At 43.1% G+C, this 20,523-nt stretch overlaps 1 protein-coding gene across 2 annotated transcripts in view; it reads right to left on the minus strand.

The window, feature by feature from the left end:
• The window catches only part of LOC143281267 (apoptosis-resistant E3 ubiquitin protein ligase 1-like), a 76,741-nt gene that overhangs the window by 16,688 nt on the left and 39,530 nt on the right, over positions 1-20,523 (minus strand). For both annotated transcript variants that reach the window (XM_076586385.1, XM_076586387.1), the window contains 6 exons: positions 17,050-17,264; positions 10,114-10,351; positions 7,267-7,433; positions 6,023-6,191; positions 5,001-5,134; positions 3,407-3,484 (listed from right to left, as the gene is read on the minus strand). In XM_076586385.1, coding sequence (XP_076442500.1) covers positions 3,407-3,484; positions 5,001-5,134; positions 6,023-6,191; positions 7,267-7,433; positions 10,114-10,351; positions 17,050-17,264 — 1,001 coding nt within the window. The remainder of the gene's footprint in view (positions 1-3,406; positions 3,485-5,000; positions 5,135-6,022; positions 6,192-7,266; positions 7,434-10,113; positions 10,352-17,049; positions 17,265-20,523) is intronic.

The raw sequence follows: 20,523 nt of genomic DNA on the forward strand, positions 1-20,523 counted from the left end.
CGTGCATGCACACATGCACCCCCCCCACACACACCATGCACCCCCCCCCCGCACCCCCCCCCCCCAAACACACCATGCATGCATTTATGCAAACACACCCACACATACACACACACACCATGCACACATGCACGCGCACACACACATACACATACACACACCATGCAAACACACACACCACACACACACACACACACACACACAAATAGATATTTGTGCATGTTCTGTGTCTAAATATTTCATCTAATGGTGAAACATGAAGCATCTACTTGGTTGCTGAACCCAGTGAAATAAAACGTTTAAAAAAAAAAAAAAAAAAAAAAAAAAAAATATATATATATATATATATATATATATATATATATATATATATATATATATATAAACACATATGTTCCGCATCAAATATTTCATCTTCATAAATTCATTAATCATATGAATGTGTGTGGTACATGTACGTGACTAAAGCCTGACTGAAGCACACAGAAAAACCACTGATGAGGGCCTAAAGGCAGCTGTCAGGTGGTTTTACCCAGGTAAACAGCCTGTTATGCAAATGACTCTGTGTTTGTCAAGTGCTTTGAGCTCCGTCTCTGACCAAAGATAGGCGCTATGTAAGTGTCATGACCTAAGTATATGCACTATATAAGTGTCATAACCAAAGATAGGCACTATACTAAGTGTCATGACCAAAGATAGGCGCTATGTGTCATGACCAATGATCAGCTACCAAAGATAGGCACTATAATTATTAAGTGTCATGACCAAAGATAGGCACTATGTAAGTGTCATGACCAAAGATAGGCACTATGTAAGTGTCATGACCTAAGATATGTGCTATAAAAGTGTCATGACCAAAGATAGGCACTATAATTATTAAGTGTCATGACCAAAGATAGGCGCTATGTAAGTGTCATGACCAAAGATAGGCACTATGTAAGTGTCATGACCAAAGATAGGCGCTATGTAAGTGTCATGACCAAAGATAGGCACTATGTGAGTGTCATGACCAAAGATAGGCACTATAATTATTAAGTGTTATGACCAAAGATAGGCACTATGTAAGTGTCATGACCAAAGATAGGCGCTATGTGAGTGTCATGACCAAAGATAGGCACTATGTAAGTGTCATGACCTAAGATATGCGCTATAAAAGTGTCGTGACCAAAGATAGGCACTATAATTATTAAGTGTCATGACCAAAGATAGGCACTATGTAAGTGTCATGACCAAAGATAGGCGCTATGTAAGTGTCACGACCAAAGACAGGCACTATGTAAGTGTCATGACCAAAGACAGGCACTATGTAAGTGTCATGACCAAAGATAGGCACTATGTGAGTGTCATGACCAAAGACAGGCACTATGTAAGTGTCATAACCAAAGATAGGCACTATAATTATTAAGTGTCATGACCAAAGGTAGGCACTATGTAAGTGTCATGACCAAAGACAGGCACTATGTAAGTGTCATGACCAAAGATAGGCACTATGTAGTGTCATGACCAAAGATGGCATGGTAAGTGTCATAACAATGATAGGCACTTGTATTTAATGTCTTGACCAAAGAAACACAATGTATAAGGTGCATGACCATACGACACAACATGAAAGTGCGACCAAAATAGCACATGTTATGAACAACCAACACACACACCATGCACATGCACGTCATGACACAAGACACACATAGTACAGCCATGCAACACACCCCCACAACACAGCACACCCCTGTAAGTGTCATGTGACCAAATATTCATCAAATGTGAATCTTGAAAGACCACTTGGTTGCTGAACCATGAATAAAGCAGTTGTAAAAAAACAAAGAAAAAAATATATTATATGTTATGACCAAATATATATATTAAGTATCATACAAAACACACTATGTTATAAATATGTCATGACCAAATCATAAGCAACTATTGTAGTGGTCAATGACGCAAAAGGCCTATGTAAGTGCAAGAAACCACTGATGAGGCCTAAGGAGTGTCATGTACCAAGAAAGCACTGTTGATGTCATGACCAAATAGGCATTTAATGCTTTAAGTCGTCTATGACCAAAGATAGGCGCTATGTAAGTGTCATGACCTAAGATATGCCTATAAAAGTGTCGTGAACCAAACATAGGCACTATATAAGTGTCATGACCAAAGAAGGCGCTATGTATGTCATGACCAAAGATAGGCACTATGTAAGTGTCATGACCTAAGATATGTGCTATAATTATTAAGTGTCATGACCAAAGGTAGGCCCTATGTAAGTGTCATGACCAAAGATAGGCACTATGTAAGTGTCATGACCAAAGACAGGCACTATGTAAGTGTCATGACCAAAGACAGGCACTATGTAAGTGTCATGACCAAAGATAGGCACTATGTAAGTGTCATGACCAAAGACAGGCACTATGTAAGTGTCATGACCAAAGATAGGCACTATGTAAGTGTCATGACCAAAGGTAGGCACTATGTGAGTGTCATGACCAAAGATAGGCACTATGTAAGTGTCATGACCAAAGGTAGGCGCTATGTAAGTGTCATGACCAAAGATAGGCACTATAATTATTAAGTGTTATGACCAAAGATAGGCACTATGTAAGTGTCATGACCAAAGATAGGCACTATGTAAGTGTCATGACCAAAGATAGGCACTATGTAAGTGTCATGACCAAAGATAGGCACTATGTAAGTGTCATGACCAAAGATAGGCGCTATGTGAGTGTCATGACCAAAGATAGGCACTATGTGAGTGTCATGACCAAAGATAGGCACTATATAAGTGTCAATCACAATCAATTATAATAAGAATAATAAAACAATGAATACCATCACCGTTTTCTTCAATACCATAATACCATTATCATAGTCATCACTGAATACACATTAACTACTCATACAGTCAGCAACAATTCTGTTTTATTATCACCGACAGTGAAGGGACATTGTTTTGGGGTTTTTTTAACTGAAGTAAAGGAAAACATTTTCTCACCCTTAATTAACCAGCAAAACTGTCAATGTTCCCATGACAATATTTAGAACATTAGGTGTTAACTCTGGGGACTCAGTGTGAGACGAGAAGTACAAGCGGTTACTTCTGGACCTTACGAAAACATGTAACACAGCAAAATCTAAAGAATTTCCATTGTTTTAACATTCACAACCATGTCTTTAAAAGAAAAAAATTGTTAATAAACCACTGCTTTCTGACAAAAACATCTTCGTGTGACAATTAGCAATCAGAGCTATGCAACTGCAAACACTGACACTGACACATCCCTGCAGAGCAAACAGTGTCTGGTACTGATAAGAATAATATCAATAATAATTAATGGTAGTAGTAGTAGTGATAAATATAACGTGCTCCTCAGGGACCCAGAGCACTAACAACTGACATCACTGTATATCTTACCTTTGTAGACGGGCAAACTCGATACGTGAACAGCTTCTTGGGGTAAAACTTGAAGTAGAACTCCTTGAGTGTGAGTTGCTGAAAACAAAACCGCACAAAATAAGGCTGATCACTGTCACCGCAGAAGCATTCCAAACTAAACAGATCAGCTGATGTACAACATCAATGAACAGGGACTGGAGTACCCTCCTACATCATGGAGAACTCTTAATTTATCCTCCTACATCATGGAGAACTCTTAATTTATCCTCCTACATCATGGAGAACTCTTAATTTATCCTCCTACATCATGAAGAACTCTTAATTTACCCTCCTACATCATGGAGAACTCTTAATTTACCCTCCTACATCATGGAGAACTCTTAATTTACCCTCCTACATCATGGAGAACTCTTAATTTATCCTCCTACACCATGGAGAACTCTTAATTCTGAATATATGAAATTCACTCTGTTCTTCGTGTACCTTTGCATACATAAAACAAGTTCTGCAACTCTCACATACAAATGAATTTCTTTCTCTTTTTTTTTTTTTTAATCCATTCCCTTAACATATGTCCAAAAGGACTATACCAAGGCAAGGTAAAAAAAAAAAAAAAAGTAACTCTAATGAAGCCCCTGTCATGTGCGTAAATGAGAACATAGCTCTTCCTCAACACCTGGCCTGACCAGCATGTTGGGTTTATGCGTCGTTCAAGAATCTGCTTTTTTTCACCTTTTTTTTTTCTCTTTTTTTATAAAGCAGAAGCAGTGAAGCGTGCTTTGACACTTCCTTGAAACTGAAACTGAATCTACACCTGGAAACAAAACTGTGCAACTGTACTTAATTCCCCACAACCCCTTCAAAGAAATGAGCGGACAAACCGCAGAGCTCGTGAACACAGAAGAAAAAAGTGTTCTCCCGTTCATCCCTCATCCCTGCCTCATCTTCCAATTTGCCTCAAGTCTACAGGGAAATGTGTGCACTCATATGCACACAAACACATGCATGAGCTTATGCACTCACTCAGGAGCACAAATGCACACACACACACACACACACACACATTTGTGTCTGCGTGTGCAAACACATTTGGGAGCAAGTGTTCATACATGCTTTACTATGGTGTTGTGAGGTGTGGTGTGGTGGGGTGGGGTGTGGTGTGGTGAGGTGTGGTGTGGTGTGGTGGGGTGTGGTGAGGTGGGGTGTGGTGAGGTGTGGTGTGATTTGGTACAGGTCGTGTGGTGAGGTGTAATGTGGTGTGGTGTGGTGTGGTGAGGTGAGGTGTGGTGTGGTGTGGTGTGGTGTGGTGAGGTGGGGTGTGGTGTGGTGAGGTGTGGTGTGGTGAGGTGTGGTGTGATTTGGTACAGGTCGTGTGGTGAGGTGTGGTGTGGTGGTGAGGTGTGGTGTGGTGTGTCACACATGTGTGTGTTCAATTTCATTTAATGTCTATCCACATAAAGTGATATTAGAGAGAGAGAGAGAGAGAGAGAGAGAGAGAGTATATGCCTGCACGTACGCATGTGTGTGTGTGTGTGTGTGTAGGTGTACACGACCTACCCTGTCAGTCACACTGTGTTCTGCACACCAACAGACACCGGCAGTGTCTTCTTACCTTAGGGGAAATGTAGAGGTAAACTTTCTTTGGTTTGTCCAGCTTCTCGTTGTTGCAGGCGATGAGGCGGACTTCATAGTACAGGTTGTGTCGGCGTTTCACTACATTCTTGTTCACCTTCCCCAGTTCTTCAGCTGCACATAAAGAAACACAAACCTTCATTAGAGGGGAGCTTTTGGGGGGTTGTTGGTTTTCTTCTTTTTTTTTTTTTCTTTTTTTTTTCCCCCGGACTTTCTTGGGTCGACCACCATTTTATTTTGTATATGAATTCATTATAACATTATAACAATTCAGAGTAGATGGAAAAGAAAGGGGAAAAAACAAAGACAGAAAAAAAATGAATACAGTGTACATTAACAATAACATCGTCATCATAAGTCATTATACTTATAATATATTTTTCTATCAATCTGGTCAAGGTGGACACATTTTCATCATGTGTAACAGTGCAGTTTTATAACATATAATAGACATTATATCTAGCATCGGCATAGAGTTATGGACACTTTGTTTAGCTAACGTAATGTGGAAAGAACTGGTTTTCTTTTGGGGGGGGGGGTGGGGAGCAGGGAGGGACCACTAAAGTAACTTGATACATAATTTCCGATGTTGATATTACAAATATGGCCAAGATATAGGCTGTCCATCCTCATGAGTTTAACCATCACAAAACCACAAAACTCAAACTCTCTCTCAGGTCCTAATTGCTGCTTTGATACTGATGATATACAAATGACATACAATCAAAATGCAGACTATTTTTAATATTTTATTGATGTTCTGTGCTTCTCACTCCTTAGTAACCGCATTCAAAAAGATTTTCTTGTGTCTGTACACACACACACATACACACACACACTGTACACACATGTACACACATGTGCAAACACACACACACACACACACACACACACACACACACACACACACATGTACACACATGTACAAACACATACACACACACACACACACACACACACACACACACAGAGAGACAAGGACCAAAGCCTCAAGACACCCACTGCTGAGCACGATGATGTTGAACTCTCCGTTCTTCAGCTTGACGTCCCCGTAAGACACAGTGGCCTGGTAGCACCCCTCCTTCTCCATCTTGATAAACATGGTCAGCCGTTTCTCCTGCACGTTGTACACGATCTGGGTCGCCGGCGTGTAGCGTGCCCCTGTCCCTGCCTGCAACAAACGTCGTCGTCTCCAAAGTTGTTACACGTTTACACGCACAAACAAGACAAAAACAAACAAAACAGAACTGAAATACTGAATATAACTTATATACTGAATGACTGAGCTGCGTAACAGGCATTTTTACGACATTATGGATTTCAGTATCTACTAAGACTTACAGAGTTATTTTACATGACATATACTATACCATACATAACACATATTATATCATATGCCATTACCCAATAAAGAGGACCATGAAGAGCAACAGAAACCAAAACCATTATATGATCTACATGAGATGTATCCACTTTCAAGAAATGACACACCAAGTGATGCTCTATGAAAATGGAGCATCTGTCACATACAACAAAACGGATCAGTAAGTAACAAAAACCAGCACTACGTGTTCTCCAAGTATGCCCATAACTGTTACACAACTGCTTCACTCCACAATCACATTAACCCTTTCACTGCCAAACTCGCATTTATGCAGCAGCTAGGTAGAGGACCCATGTCACTGAAGGGTGATCAGATCATGGGTCTGTTATCCATGAACCTACTGCTCTTTACGTTCGGTGGTAGGACAGGCCATATTTTCTACACATCACAGGGGGAATCCTCAGCTAGTCTTAGACACCATATTTTCTGTGTTTATAGCACAAAGGAATTTTGAACTCCCAATTGACTGGCAGTGAAAGGGTTAAACAAATGTGTCTCTTTCATCCCCAAAGAACAGCAGTTACAATAGGTTTCAGTTTGATTTTTCCAGTCAAACTTGTAAAAAAGGGGTGAGAGCGGAAATGGATCCCAGATCCTCATGGACACTGAATTGGCAGATGAGCATTCTAACCATTCTGCCGCCTTCCTCCTAACCCGAAACTACCCCAGTCACAAAATTTTACTCAATCACACCACCCAGAAGCTTGAGGTGCAGTTTCCCAGCAGACAATGTCCCTACAACCCTGGAGGGTTTTTGCAACAATAAGCAACCTTACAAGACAAGTAATGAGGGAACAGAGCTTCAAGAATATGCACTATAGCATGACGTCTTAATGAATAAATAGTAAATAACGACACTCACTTCTTGCACTTTGATTTTGAAGAAATGTTTGGACTGGTCGGCTCGGTAAGCTGCGAGATTGTTGAAGGAGTCCCTGGTCTCGATGGTCAGAGGGTGGGAGGTGCCCGCCGCACACACCACTGTGGAGCTGTAGTTCATGAAGCCTGTCTTGCTGGCGTCGATCATGCCTACATCACGCACACCACAGCCGCTTGTAAATACAGTAAATTCGGAGTTCTTTAAAAAGGCGCTCTGAAACGTTCTCATGTCTCTAGAAATTTTTGTCTGTTCTTTGTGACTAAATGCTAACAACACAAAACATTCAAAGAATGTTACCTGTAATTGCTCCTGCGCTATTTCAGTGCACCGTTTGTTATTTGTGCAGTTGTCACTGCTGAATATAAGAACAGAGGGAGAGATTTTAGCACAGAATACAGCACTTTTCAACGTGTTGTGTACATCCCAGCAATTTGAAACATCAACTGCTGAAGTTATGTATCATTCAGTAACTGGAAACTTTTTATAATTTGTTTCATTGGTAATATGACCAATGACTCCTCCACCCAACACCACACCATTCCACTGTCAGCTTCCTTTTTTTTCTTTCCCTTTTTTTCAGTACCCTAACCCCCTCCCTCAGCACCCCAAACCCTCATCCATTCTCCACATCCACTGCACGTGTGTATGAATGTGTTGGCAGAAATAAATGTGTCTAAATCACCTTGTAGTCAATAGGAAAAGACCAATGAGAAGAAGAAGAAAAAGACACAATGCAGCACATCACCAGGCATCTGGTGGAGAGACAAGACAGACAGAGGAGTCTTAACTCACTCGGGACGACAAGTTTTTCTCCCTTGCTTTTCCCCACAGACAGCCCATTTGTATGGGTTTGGAAAAAAAATTACAAAAAATACAAAATACTGTGTAAGAAAATGAAACTTTCAGAACTGGTTTATTACGTGTTGAGCTATTACATATAAAAAAAATCAAATTTCTCATCTTATTTTTACAGTTTTGCCATATGTAGAAAATACTACCAATTTTTCACCCCGAATCACCATACCCATGATCGCTTTCTGCATTAAATTCACTTTCTTCTTCGTCATCATCCACCTCTTCAATGTCCGACCCTTCAGTTTGTAGCATTTCAAGTACTTCGGCAACACTAAAACGTTGCCGTCACTGCCTTGCTCACTTCACAACATTCTGAGAAGAGCCCGCTTTGCTAACAGGCTGGCACGCGAGCAGACGACCGGTCAGTGACTTTGTCAGCGTGTGTGCGAGACGGGCCACACATCCCAGGCTGACCAATCATACTGTTCGATTGTGGAGTGACCCAGAATAGCGCACTCTGCTTGGCTAATCACAAAATCACGTGTACAGCGCATGATGGAATTTTACTTTCGGAGAATGCTATTCCATTCCTTCGTCCGAATCCGAATACGTTTTGTGTAGGAATGCGTGAGCATTCCTTCATCCAGAGAGAGTTAAGACATGCATTAGGTTTCAGTCCAGGGCTGGATTGCAGAACCAGTCTCAGCACTGCTAAGTTTGCTTAGCGTTAAGAAACCTGCTAAGTCTTTGCGAATGTGTTAGACTCCGCAAGACTCATAACTGTTAAGCATGGGCAAGTCAAGCCAAAGCGGCTTGACAGTGGGGCCACTGGATCACAGAATGGAGTGCGCAGAACAAGACATTACATCAATGATTACATAACTACAGATGAAGGGGCAAGGGTGTTGAGATAGAGAGAGAGAGAGCAAACACCAACGTGCAAACCACTAAAACAAAATGAGTTATCTCTTTCTCTTTATCTCTTTCCATCAACTTCTGTGGGGAGGAGGTGGGGTGGGGGTGGGGGAGGGGACGTTCCTACCTCCTATTCCTTCTGTCTCTCTCTCTCTCTCTCTTCTTCCTCCTCCTCCTTCTTCTTCTTGTTCACTTATCAATCACTTCAGCCTATCTCCCACCCATCCTATGTCACAAGTGAAATATATCATCACTTACGTGAATGTATATGAACTTATTACAGAATGCATAAAACCTGCGTGGCTTGACGCCATGTTGAGCACAATGACTTTAATGCTCTCCCTGGCCCTACATGAAATGATCCAATATAGTTCAAGCAACAATTTCTCAACATGTTTTCCATCAAACATGTAATTTTCACATTACCTTCCGAATTCCACCTCTTTGTTACACATTTTTTTTCATACAAAACTCTCTATCTTTTCTACATCATCGTTCACCTTTTTATACATTTTTTTGTGTAAAACTCTTCTGTCTTTTTATGGCATCTTTTGGATGGCATACTCTCCTACTCAGTGTACTGCTACAAAATCATCTCTTCTTCTTTTCCCTTAACTCTGTGAAGAGTCATTGGGGCACAGCACAGAACTTCACACAGACTACATTAAACACAGGATATACAACAACAACAAAAATAACTGATAATCCCAACAAAAGGACTCCGGCAGGGATGTCATCAAAAGCCTCCCCATTACCTGGCTCTTCGTCTTATGTACGCAAGTGGGTTTTTACTTAGAAGACCGTTTTTACCCCGCCATGCAAGCACCCATACTCTGTTTTCAGGGGTGTGCATGCTGGGTATGTTCTTGTTTCCATAACCCACCCAATGCTGACATGGATTACAGGATCTTCAACGTGCGTATTTGATCTTCTGCTTGCATATACACACAAAGGAGGTTCAGGCACTTAAGCAGGTCTGTACACATGTTGACCTGGGAGATCAAGGAAAAATCACCACCCTTTACCCACCAGGCACCATTACCGAGATTCGAACTCGGCAGAACCCTCAGACTGGAAAGTCCAACGCTGTAACCACTCAGCTATCGCCCCCCGTCTTACCTGGCTCAAAAGTCTTGGAGAAAGGACTGCCTTTGATGTGGCGTCCACCGATCATGACAGAGATGACGTAGTCGCCTGACTTGTGCACTGTAAAGGACACTCGGGCGAGGTTCACATCACTGGGCAGGTCGCTGCCAAACTCCATGGTGGTGGCCACCTTGGCATTCTGGTGCACTATCTCCACCAGCACATTGTCCGCTTTGGAGATGGGGTACGGGGAGCCGTTCTTCTGGAAGAACTGTACACACAGGGGGGGAAAAGGGGAAATGCTTTTGGAGATGCTGTATTGTACTGTATTGCACTGTATTGTATTGTGTCGTATCATAATAGTATCGTATCGCATCATGTCATATCATATCATATTCATATTGTATCACATCATATCGTATCGAATGGTAAAGTATCATGTTGTATCATATCGTACCATGTCACATCATATCTTATCGTATCATATAATATCGTATTGTATCATATCTTATCAGACCGCATTATTATGATTATATCATATCATATCGTAATCACATCGCATTGTATCGCATCACATCATATCATCTTGTATCGCATCATATTATTGCTTATCGTTTCAAGGACAACCCTTTTGTTGCCATGGGTTCTTTTATGTGTGCTCAGTGCATGCTGCATACAGTACCTCAGGTTATCATCTTGTCCGAATAACTAGCATCCACACACACACACACACACACACACACACACACACAAAACAACAACAACAACAACAACAAAAAACAGACTTTGGCCTTCCCACCAAAGTCATGAAACTTTTTAAGGACTTATGAGAAAGTTCTGGGCTTCATCCTGTTTGGTGGAAAAGGACTGTGTTAGGGACACGTAAATGGGTCATCAAAAAAGATGGATGGAGATGATGCACAAGGTAAACCATCATGACTAGCTGGCTCCTTTTGTACAAGAGAAGATAATGGGTCATCCAAAAAGACCGACAAGACAAAATTCTTTATTTTCGAGGATAATAGATAAGCACTGGCGCGCTTTTTTTTTTTTCATCCAGTCCCCGCCCTGAAAATGGGTCTACTGATGGTGAAAGAGCCCGGGGAGAAATCTGCTGAGACAAAAAAAAAACAAGAGAGGCAAGGCCTTCAAGGCTCACTTGTGATAATAAGTCCCCTAGCATTAATTACAGAGTAATTTCCCTTTTTTACTCTCTGCACCAAAACGTTTGCAAAATAAATAAAACTTCCATGCTTAGCAAAAGAAGTTCCTGTTTGAACAAAAAATGATAATAATGACTCCTCTTGTTGTTGTGTCAGAATAAGAGGTCAAAGTGCCAAGTTTAGAGAATACAAAAAATATAACAGTAAATGCAGTTTGCATATAATCAGGCTTCTTTTTTTCTTTCTTTTTTTTTGTGCCCATCCCAGAGGTGCAATATTGTTTTAAACAAGATGACTGGAAAGAACTGAATTTTTCCTATTTTTATGCCTAATTTGGTGTCAACTGACAAAGTATTTGCAAAGAAAATGTCAATGTTAAAGTTTAACACGGACACACAGACACACGGACACACACACACACACACACACACAGACAACCGAACACCGGGTTAAAACATAGGCTCACTTTGTTTACACAAGTGAGTCAATAAAGGAGAGGGGGGGGGGGGGCGAGGGGGGCGGAGGGGGGCATAACAAACAAACAACATTAAAACCACCTCATCCTCTCTCAATCCTGTCTTTTTTTCTGACCCACCCCCCACCCCCATCCTCCCAGCAACACCAGCAGCAGCAGCAGCAGTCAAGAAGAAGCCAAAAAAAAACCAAAAAAAACACAGGAACCAACAGTTGTGTCCAGCAAAAACATTAAAACCACCCTCATCCTCTAGCTCTCAGTCCAGCTTTTCCTCTTCTTTTTTTTTTCCACCCCCCACACCCCCTAGCACCCACCCACCCTCCAACACACACACACACACACACACACACCCTGTTGCAGCACACAGCAGCAGCAAACAGCAGCATCAGTCAAGCAGGAGCCAAAAACCACAGCTACAGCCAAGCCAAGCCAAGCCAGGCCGGGCCAGCGGCAAGAACTGCAAGACGGATGTGCGGGAGCGTAAGACGTGAGGAAATTTGCTCTCTCCGAGGACACGCACACCAGGGGCGAGGGGATCACGGGGGCGGGGTGGGGTGGGGGCTACATCAATCACACTGCACAGCCCAGGCGGCAAGATGAGTGAAAGGAGAGGGGGATTGGAGGGGGGGGGGTATGAAGGGGGTGGGGGAAAGGGGGCAGGAAGGGAGGGAGTTGAGGAGGGGAAGGGTGGGGGAGGGGGAGTGATGGGGGCTGTGAGGAGGGAGGGGTAGGGAGAGCACAAAATCAATAACATTGCTTTTTTTCTTCTTTTTTTTTTTTAAGCCAGTTTCTCTCTGCTGCCCTCCTGCGTATGTATGTGTGTCTGTGTGTCTCTCTGTCTCTGTCTGTCAGTCTGCCTCTCTCTCTCTCTCTTTCTCTCTCTCTCTTCCTCTTCCTCCTCCTCCTCCTCCTATCCCCTCTCACTCAGCATCCCACGGCTGCTACCTCTGACGCAAAAGGAAAACTGTTAACCAAGGAAACTTGGACTGCATCAGAGCATCCAGCGTCTGTCACGCAGATCTGCAAGAAAATTCTTCCACCTCTATCCGGACCCAGGGACGGGCGCAATAGCCGAGTGGTTAAAGCGCTGGACTTTCAATCTCAGGGTCCCGGGTTCAAATCACGGTGACAGCACCTGGTGGAGATTTTTACGATCTCCCAGGTCAACATATGTGCAGACCTGCTAGTGCCTGAACCCCCTTCGTGTGTATATGCAAGCAGAAGATCAAATACGCACGTTAAAGATCCTGTAATCCATGTCAGCGTTCGGTGGGTTATGGAAACAAGAACCTTCCCAGCGGAGTATGGCTGCCTATATGGCGGGGTAAAAACGGTCATACACGTAAAAGCCCACTCGTGTGCATACGAATGAACGTGGGGATTGCAGCCCACGAACGCAGAAGAAGTAGTGTCCAGACCCAGGAAAATTCTTCACCTCCATTTCCACCCACCAACCCTGCCTCCCCTGCTCTCAAAACTCATCTGCCAAGCCTGGTTTCTGATTAGAACTTCTTCCAAGTGAATGCCGTCAAATAACACCCCCCCCCCCCCCAAAAAAAAAAAAAAAAAAAATCTTAATGAAGACATTGTGATTAAAGATTAATGAGTTTTATTTTAGAGTGTGTGTGTGTGTCCGTGTGTGTCTGTGTGTCCGTGTGTGTGGTGAGGGATTACAAGCATGCACGTGTGTGTGTGTATCCATATGTGTATGAGCATGTATGTGTGCATGTATGCACCAGAGAAGGACACACACACACACACACACACACACACACTAACAGACACACACACACACACACACACACACACACACACACACACACACTAACAGACACACACACACACACAGACACTGACACTGACACTCACACACACACACACACACACACACACACACACACACACACACAGGGTGGAGACAGAGACACACAAACAAAGAGCAGGGCCTGAGAAAGACACAGAAAGACAGACAGAGAGACCGAGACCGACTTGCTACAGTCAGTTCAAAGCTGGCTACTCTATCATTCTATGATTCACGAGGAAATAAATCTTCTTATTTTGAGTCTAGGTGACTCTACCCCCATCCCCCTGGCCTGTCCCTCCCCTCCCCTCCCCAACTGATTCAGCTCTGGTGGCCCGCACTGTGGTGTGGCTGATGATCAAATGGCATTTTAGTTCCCCTTGCGCACACCTAATTTACTTCTATCTGAAGCCAGTAAAGAGTACTGAAGTCCTGAAAAAAAAAAAAAAAAAAAATCTTCAATTATAAAGTTCACTGAGCACATCGGTTCTGCAAAAACTCTCTCTTTGGGTTTTAAACTCTTTAAAGCACTGATGAAGACTAGAAAATAAAATAATTGGGGGGGGGGGGGGGTGGAAAAAATGTTCAATTTGCAACACAGAATAACCCTCACCCCCTCTCTATCACACACACACACACACACACACACACAAATTGTTTTGCAATGAGACAATTACATCAAGAAAAAAAAACTCCCCAAACGGCAAAGGCACAAAATATATGACAGCCTGGCTATGGACAAACTGGCAAAGTCAGAAGCTGGACTTTTTTTTTTTCTTTTTTTTTTCTTCTTTTTTTTGCATTCATAGTTTGCCATAGTAAAGTCTGGGCGATTCACCTCCATGCTGGGTACCTCACTGCCAAAGTTCCCAACTGGAAACGAAATGCAATCATTGCAGACGCAAAAATACCATGATGCTCAACAAGGCAGCTGAACATTCCGGCTAAAAGGGATGCCAGGATGAATGAACGAACAAGAGAGTGAATAAATGAAATATATTTTTAGCTAAAAAAAGCAACAAAACCAAAACGACATGCACCATTCCTACTTATTTCTCTTTCTAGTTCTGGCATTATCCCTCCTACTAACACACTCACAGACAGGCATTGATTGAATCCTGCACTTCATGCTGCCCCCTTTGCACTCTGTGCACCATCTCATGTGTGGACGGATTGATCGACTGATTGATTTGGATCCTCATACAGCACATATCCCCAGTCAGAGTCCAAGCTCTGAGCCCCACACATACCCACAGTCATGTGCACAGCAGGCTGCCTACATGGGTGGAGCCGACTGAGAGCTGCCTTTGGGCGCTCGTCATTTGTTTCCTGTATCATTCAGTCAGGCTTCAGTCATGCACACATACAGATGAATTCTTCACCATGGTCCTGACCCCAAACGCAAATCAATCAACAACCAACAACAACCCTTGCGGGACCTACGCCTCCATGAACGCCGTCACTATCACTTGATCAGCCACACAAACACAGCATCAGCACAGCGCTCCAACCTTCCGCAGTTCGGTTCCGGTGTGCGGGGCCCTTTTCTGACTGATTACACCCGCTTTGCTGATGCTGATAGGCTAATGGTGGCTTCAGCTCTGGGGACATGTCAGAATCGAGAAGCCATTAAGGAAAGTGAGCCACCACCACCACCACCACCACCCCCATTCACCCGTCCCCCAGCCACACCTCTGCCCTCTCTCTTCCTGAACATGCTGCGGTGCCAGGCATAATTGACTGACTTCACAAGCGCCGTGTCTGTAATGCCGTAATGCTTCTCGCTTCTCATGACAAGGGGATCAGGGGGGTGCGTGTGGTGTGAGGGAAGTGTGAGAGAGCTTCGCATGTCATCCATGGCTTTGTGTTTGCATGTTCTAGTGCACCGTCCTAAAGCCACCTTCCTACATGAGACAGATAAGAAAGAAACATCAGCGACAGACAAGACACACAGATAAAATATGTGTGTATGAGGCAACACAGATATATATAAAAAAAAAGAGAGAGAACTGCTGACATGCATAAAACAGAAGAATAATTCACACAAAGACACACAATCATACATGCACACACGCACTGACACATGCATGCACGCACGCACTCATACATGCACACACACACTCACACATGCATGCATGCATGCACACACACACACACACACACACACACACACACACACACAAACATATGATGTAACTCAATCTTTTGTACAATTTTCCTATCTTCATTAACTTCATAAATACTTAAACTGGCCAAGATCAAAAACAGGTTTTGCTGCTGCTGCTGTTGGTCACTACTTCACTCTCTCATGGAAAAGTTGTCACACCTTTTATCCTCGAGGATCTGGGTTCGATTCCCAACAGATAAGGGGGGATGTGGAGGAGTCAGGGCAGGAGGGGGAGGGGGGGGAGTTAAAATCCCAGTAGATATATGGGACTGTTAGGCCAGTTCACCACTGAGTACCTGTAAATCAATCTTTTGGAAAATCTGGACACATCTCAAAATCTTCTGCATCCTGATCCCCAGGAAAGCAAAAAAGGTGTTTGTTTCCTTGTGGGTGGCTGCACACACAGTTTTACTGCCTTAACTCACTCAGTACGGCCAGTCCTCACTTCTCCTCTACACAGACCCCTCGGATGTCCAGTGGGTGTCTGAATGACCCAACCTTTAGCTTCCGTCATAAGAATTGTGGTATTCTTTGTCAACATTCCCCTCTTCAGTATAAGAGCCTTCCTCTTGCAATATTTTGATGATGGTAATTGGGGTGAAACGCTGTTAACGTCGTCTCTTTCGCCGTTCGTATGGAGAGAGTTAAGACAAGTGTTTGCATGTTTGCCGAGGGCTGCCAGCTGCTTTATTCTATTGGTTTAACTCATTCTGCACTGCACCTAAGGACTGCTCAGCTCCTGTTGCACCTGTTCGCTCTGGCATCAATTTTCAAGCTTTCAAACTAATTTTTCCACTTCTCAACAACAACAAAAACAAACACAAAAAATGGGAAGGGGCAAAACTCTTGAAGAACTTCCAGATGACTTTAGTGTTGAAGTCTGAGAGCAAAGTTCTAACATTTTCAAGCACTTTTTTTCTGTAACTTTTGTTTACATTCTTTCTACACACTCATACTGCACATAGGCACACACACACACACAAAAAGAAATTATAAAGAAGCCAAAAATGGTTCAAAAGTCAGGCAGCTGTTATGGTTTTTATGTCTCATTCATAGAACCTAACACTCCAAAATCGCACATGCTGATACACACTCAAATAACAATCAGTTACTTTTTATGTCCCATTCAAGAACTTAACACTCCTATCTCACATACTGATACACACTCAAATAACAATCTGTCATTTTTTTTACATCTCATTCACAGAACTTAACACTCCTATTTGACATACTAACACACTCTCAAAGAACAGTCATTTTGTCATTAATTTTTAGTCAAAGTGTTTTTACATGCACTCAGTGCACGCAGCACACGGAACCTCAGTTTCATCGTCCCACCACAAACCAGCACACAGCCACCTACCCTGACACTGAAGGTCATGGTCTTGCCCACACTCTGCGGCTCCACCCAGTCCCAGGACACCTCGCAGAACTGCGGGGCGGGGTTGCGGCCGGTGAAGAGCTCAAAGATGGCCGACTTGGAGGTGGGCAGCCGCTCGTAGCGCAGTCGTGGCAGTTCCATGTTGCCCATCAGCATGATGAGCGCAGAGGACAGCACCACAAACCACACCGCCAGTCCTGCACAATATGCACACACGCACACACAAAACCTGGTCATTTGTTGTTGGCTGAATTTAAAAAACAAATCGCTCTTCATAAAGCGTGGTTATCGTCATTTCGATGAGGCAGTAATTCAAGGTCCCATATGACCTGCACACACAAACGAAACCTGGTCGTTGTTGGTTGAATTTAAAAACCAATCATTATTCAGAAAATGTAGCAGCTGTCAAAGATAATAATCCAGGGTCCCTTGTGTAGCAGGCACACAAACAAAACCTGGTCAGTGGTTGAATTTAAAGACAATTCATTATTCAGAAAGCGTAGTTATCCTCATTCGGATGAGACAATAATCCAGGGTCCCGAGTGTAGCACGCACAACAAAACCTGCTCATTGTTGTTGGCTGAATTCAAAAACAAATCGTTATTCAGACAATGCAGTAGTCGTCCAGGACAATAATCCAGGGTCACATGTGTAGCACGCACAAACAGAATCTGGTCAGCAGTTGAATTTAAAAACAAATCGTTATTCAGGAAATGTAGTAGTAATCATTCAGAGAAGACAATAATTCTGGATCCGTTGTGTAGCACACACTTTGCACACGTAAAAGAACACATGGCAACAATTATACCCTGTTGAAAAATTCACTTTGATAGTAAAGCAAATACACTTGCAAACAAACCAAAAAAAAAGAAGAAAAAGGATATTGCTACAATGTGACGACAAGCACTCAGAGGGAGAACAACCTGAATTTCACACAAAGAAATGTATTGTGAGAAAAAAGCAATACAATATCATGCATGCATACATAAACAGTAGAGCAACAACAAGTATGCTGCTTATATCTTCCTCAAGCATGTGATAAATTGTAAATCGTTTGATTTAGTCTGAAAGCTGGGTGAATATAAAACAAAAGCAGTGATGCTGAAACAAATATTTTCCACTGGAGTTGCACACAAAGAAGTTACTGACGCCAATATTTTTTTTTCTCTGAGCAACTGTGGCCATGACTGTATTAATCAAACTCACTGTTAACTCGGCACCTGTGTCGAGTGTCCCTCGTAACACTAATGTGTGCTCACAGAGACCACAGAATGAGTAACCTGTGTCTTGGATCCTACTTTCAGATCTAGTGCACTAAAACGGGTTTGCCTTAACCCTTTCACTGCCAAACTCGCATTTGTGCAGCAGCTAGGCGGAGGACCTATGTCACTGAAAGGTGACCAGATCATGGGTCTGTTATCCATGAACCTACTGCTCTTTACTTTCGGTGGTAGGACAGGCCATATCTTCTACACATCACAGGGTGAATCCCCAGCTATTCTTAAACACCATATCTTCTGTGTTTATAGCACAAGGGAATTTTGCACTCTAAACTGACTGGCAGTGAAAGGGTTAAATCGTCTGCCTGTGTCCCTTGTGATGCAAGTGTGTATTCACATACAGAGAGTGCAGGAAAAAGGAATGCGGAACATACTTTCATTTCTTTTTTGTTCGTTTGTTCGTTTTATTTTGCTCTTCTCATCGATACAAACGAACCAGTGTTATTCAATTCATGCTTCACACACATGCTTCAGTAATCACATTTTAACTTGCACACCAAAATTTACAACAACCCATTCAGAAACAATATTTTACTGATTATTTTCTTGACCCTCACAACTGAACAGTTACTTTGGTCAAAAGGAATCCCATAGTCTCTTACTGCCTGCCAATGGAGCAGTAAACTAATATCTACTGTGTCTAGGTTTCAGCAATTGGAAGACCTGGAGCCAGCTGCATTGCTCAGACGGAAGAGTTTAGTATGGTCGTAACCCGCTACTAACTGTGTGTAGTATGGAACTGACCAATGGTGTTGTTCGGTCAATGTAGGCATTTAGTCACGTGTAACTGTGCAAAAAAGTTAGAACCAAGCAATGCAACTGGCACCATGGGACCCAGTCCCCCTCCTTCCACCACTGTAACCTCACCCACCCTGGGTGGAGCGAGGAAAATTGGAGTGAAATTTCTTTCCCAAGAATACACCCTGCTGAAACAGGGCCTCAAACCCTGCTCGCTGGTGAGCCCTGGACCAGAAGTCCAATGCCTAATTCTGCCATGTTTTGTTTCAGTTTCAGTCTCTCAAGGAGGCGTCAATGCCTCACTGCGTTCGGACAAATCCATATACGCAACACCACATCTGCTAGGCAGACGCTTGACCAGCAGCATAACCCAATGCGCTTAACTCACTCAGTACGGCCAGTCCTCTCTTCTCCTCTACACAGACCCCTCGGATGTCCAGTGGGTGTCTGAATGACCCAACCTTTAGCTTCCGTCGCCAGAACTGTCGTATTCTTTGTCAACATTCACCTCTTCAGTATAAGAGCGTTCCGCTTGCAATATTTTGATGATGGTAATTGGGATGAAACGCTGTTAACGTCGTCTCTTTCGCCGTTCGTATGGAGAGAGTTAATCAGGCCTTGAGCGCATGCTTATAAAGTTATATATTTGTGTACTTGTCAGAGTGGATTTCTTCTACAGAATCTTGCCAGAGGACAACACTCTCAATGCCATGGGTTCTTTTAAGTGCATCAAATGCGTGCTGCACACTGGACCTCCGTTTATCGTCTCATCCAAATGACTAGACGCTCAGTTTGATTCCCCAGTCAAAGTTGGGAGAAAGGGCAAAAGCAGGATTCAAACCCACACCCTTAAGGACTCTCTATAGGCAGCTGAGTGACGGGCGCCATAGCCGAATGGTTAAAGCGTTGGACTTTCGATCTGAGGGTCTCGGGTTCGAATCACGGTGACGGCGCCTGGTGGGTATAGAGTGGAGATTTTTACGATCTCCCAGGTCAACATATGTGCAGACCTGCCAGTGCCCCCTTCGTGTGTATGCACAAGCATAAGATCAAATACGCACGTTAAAGATCCTGTAATCCATGTCAGCGTTCGGTGGGTTTTGGAAACAAGAACATACCCAGCATGCACACCCCCGAAAACAGAGTATGGCTGCCTACATGGCGGGGTAAAAATGGTCATACACGTAAAAAGCCCACTCGCGTATATACCAGTGAACGTGGGAGTTGAAGCCCACGAACGCAGAAGAAGAAGGCAGCTGAGTGTATAAACCATTCTGCCACCTTCCTCATCCGCCATGACACCTTCTAATTACTCAGTCTGGAGTAATGAGATTACTGTTGTTTTCATGGGATGAAATGGGTTAAACCTTTTTTCTCATTTTTACTTGAAACCAGAGCTGCAAAACAGCAACAACAGAAAGAGAATCACTCACCCTAT

This window comes from Babylonia areolata, chromosome 4, assembly GCF_041734735.1.
Source record: "Babylonia areolata isolate BAREFJ2019XMU chromosome 4, ASM4173473v1, whole genome shotgun sequence".
Lineage (NCBI taxonomy): Eukaryota > Metazoa > Mollusca > Gastropoda > Neogastropoda > Buccinidae > Babylonia > Babylonia areolata.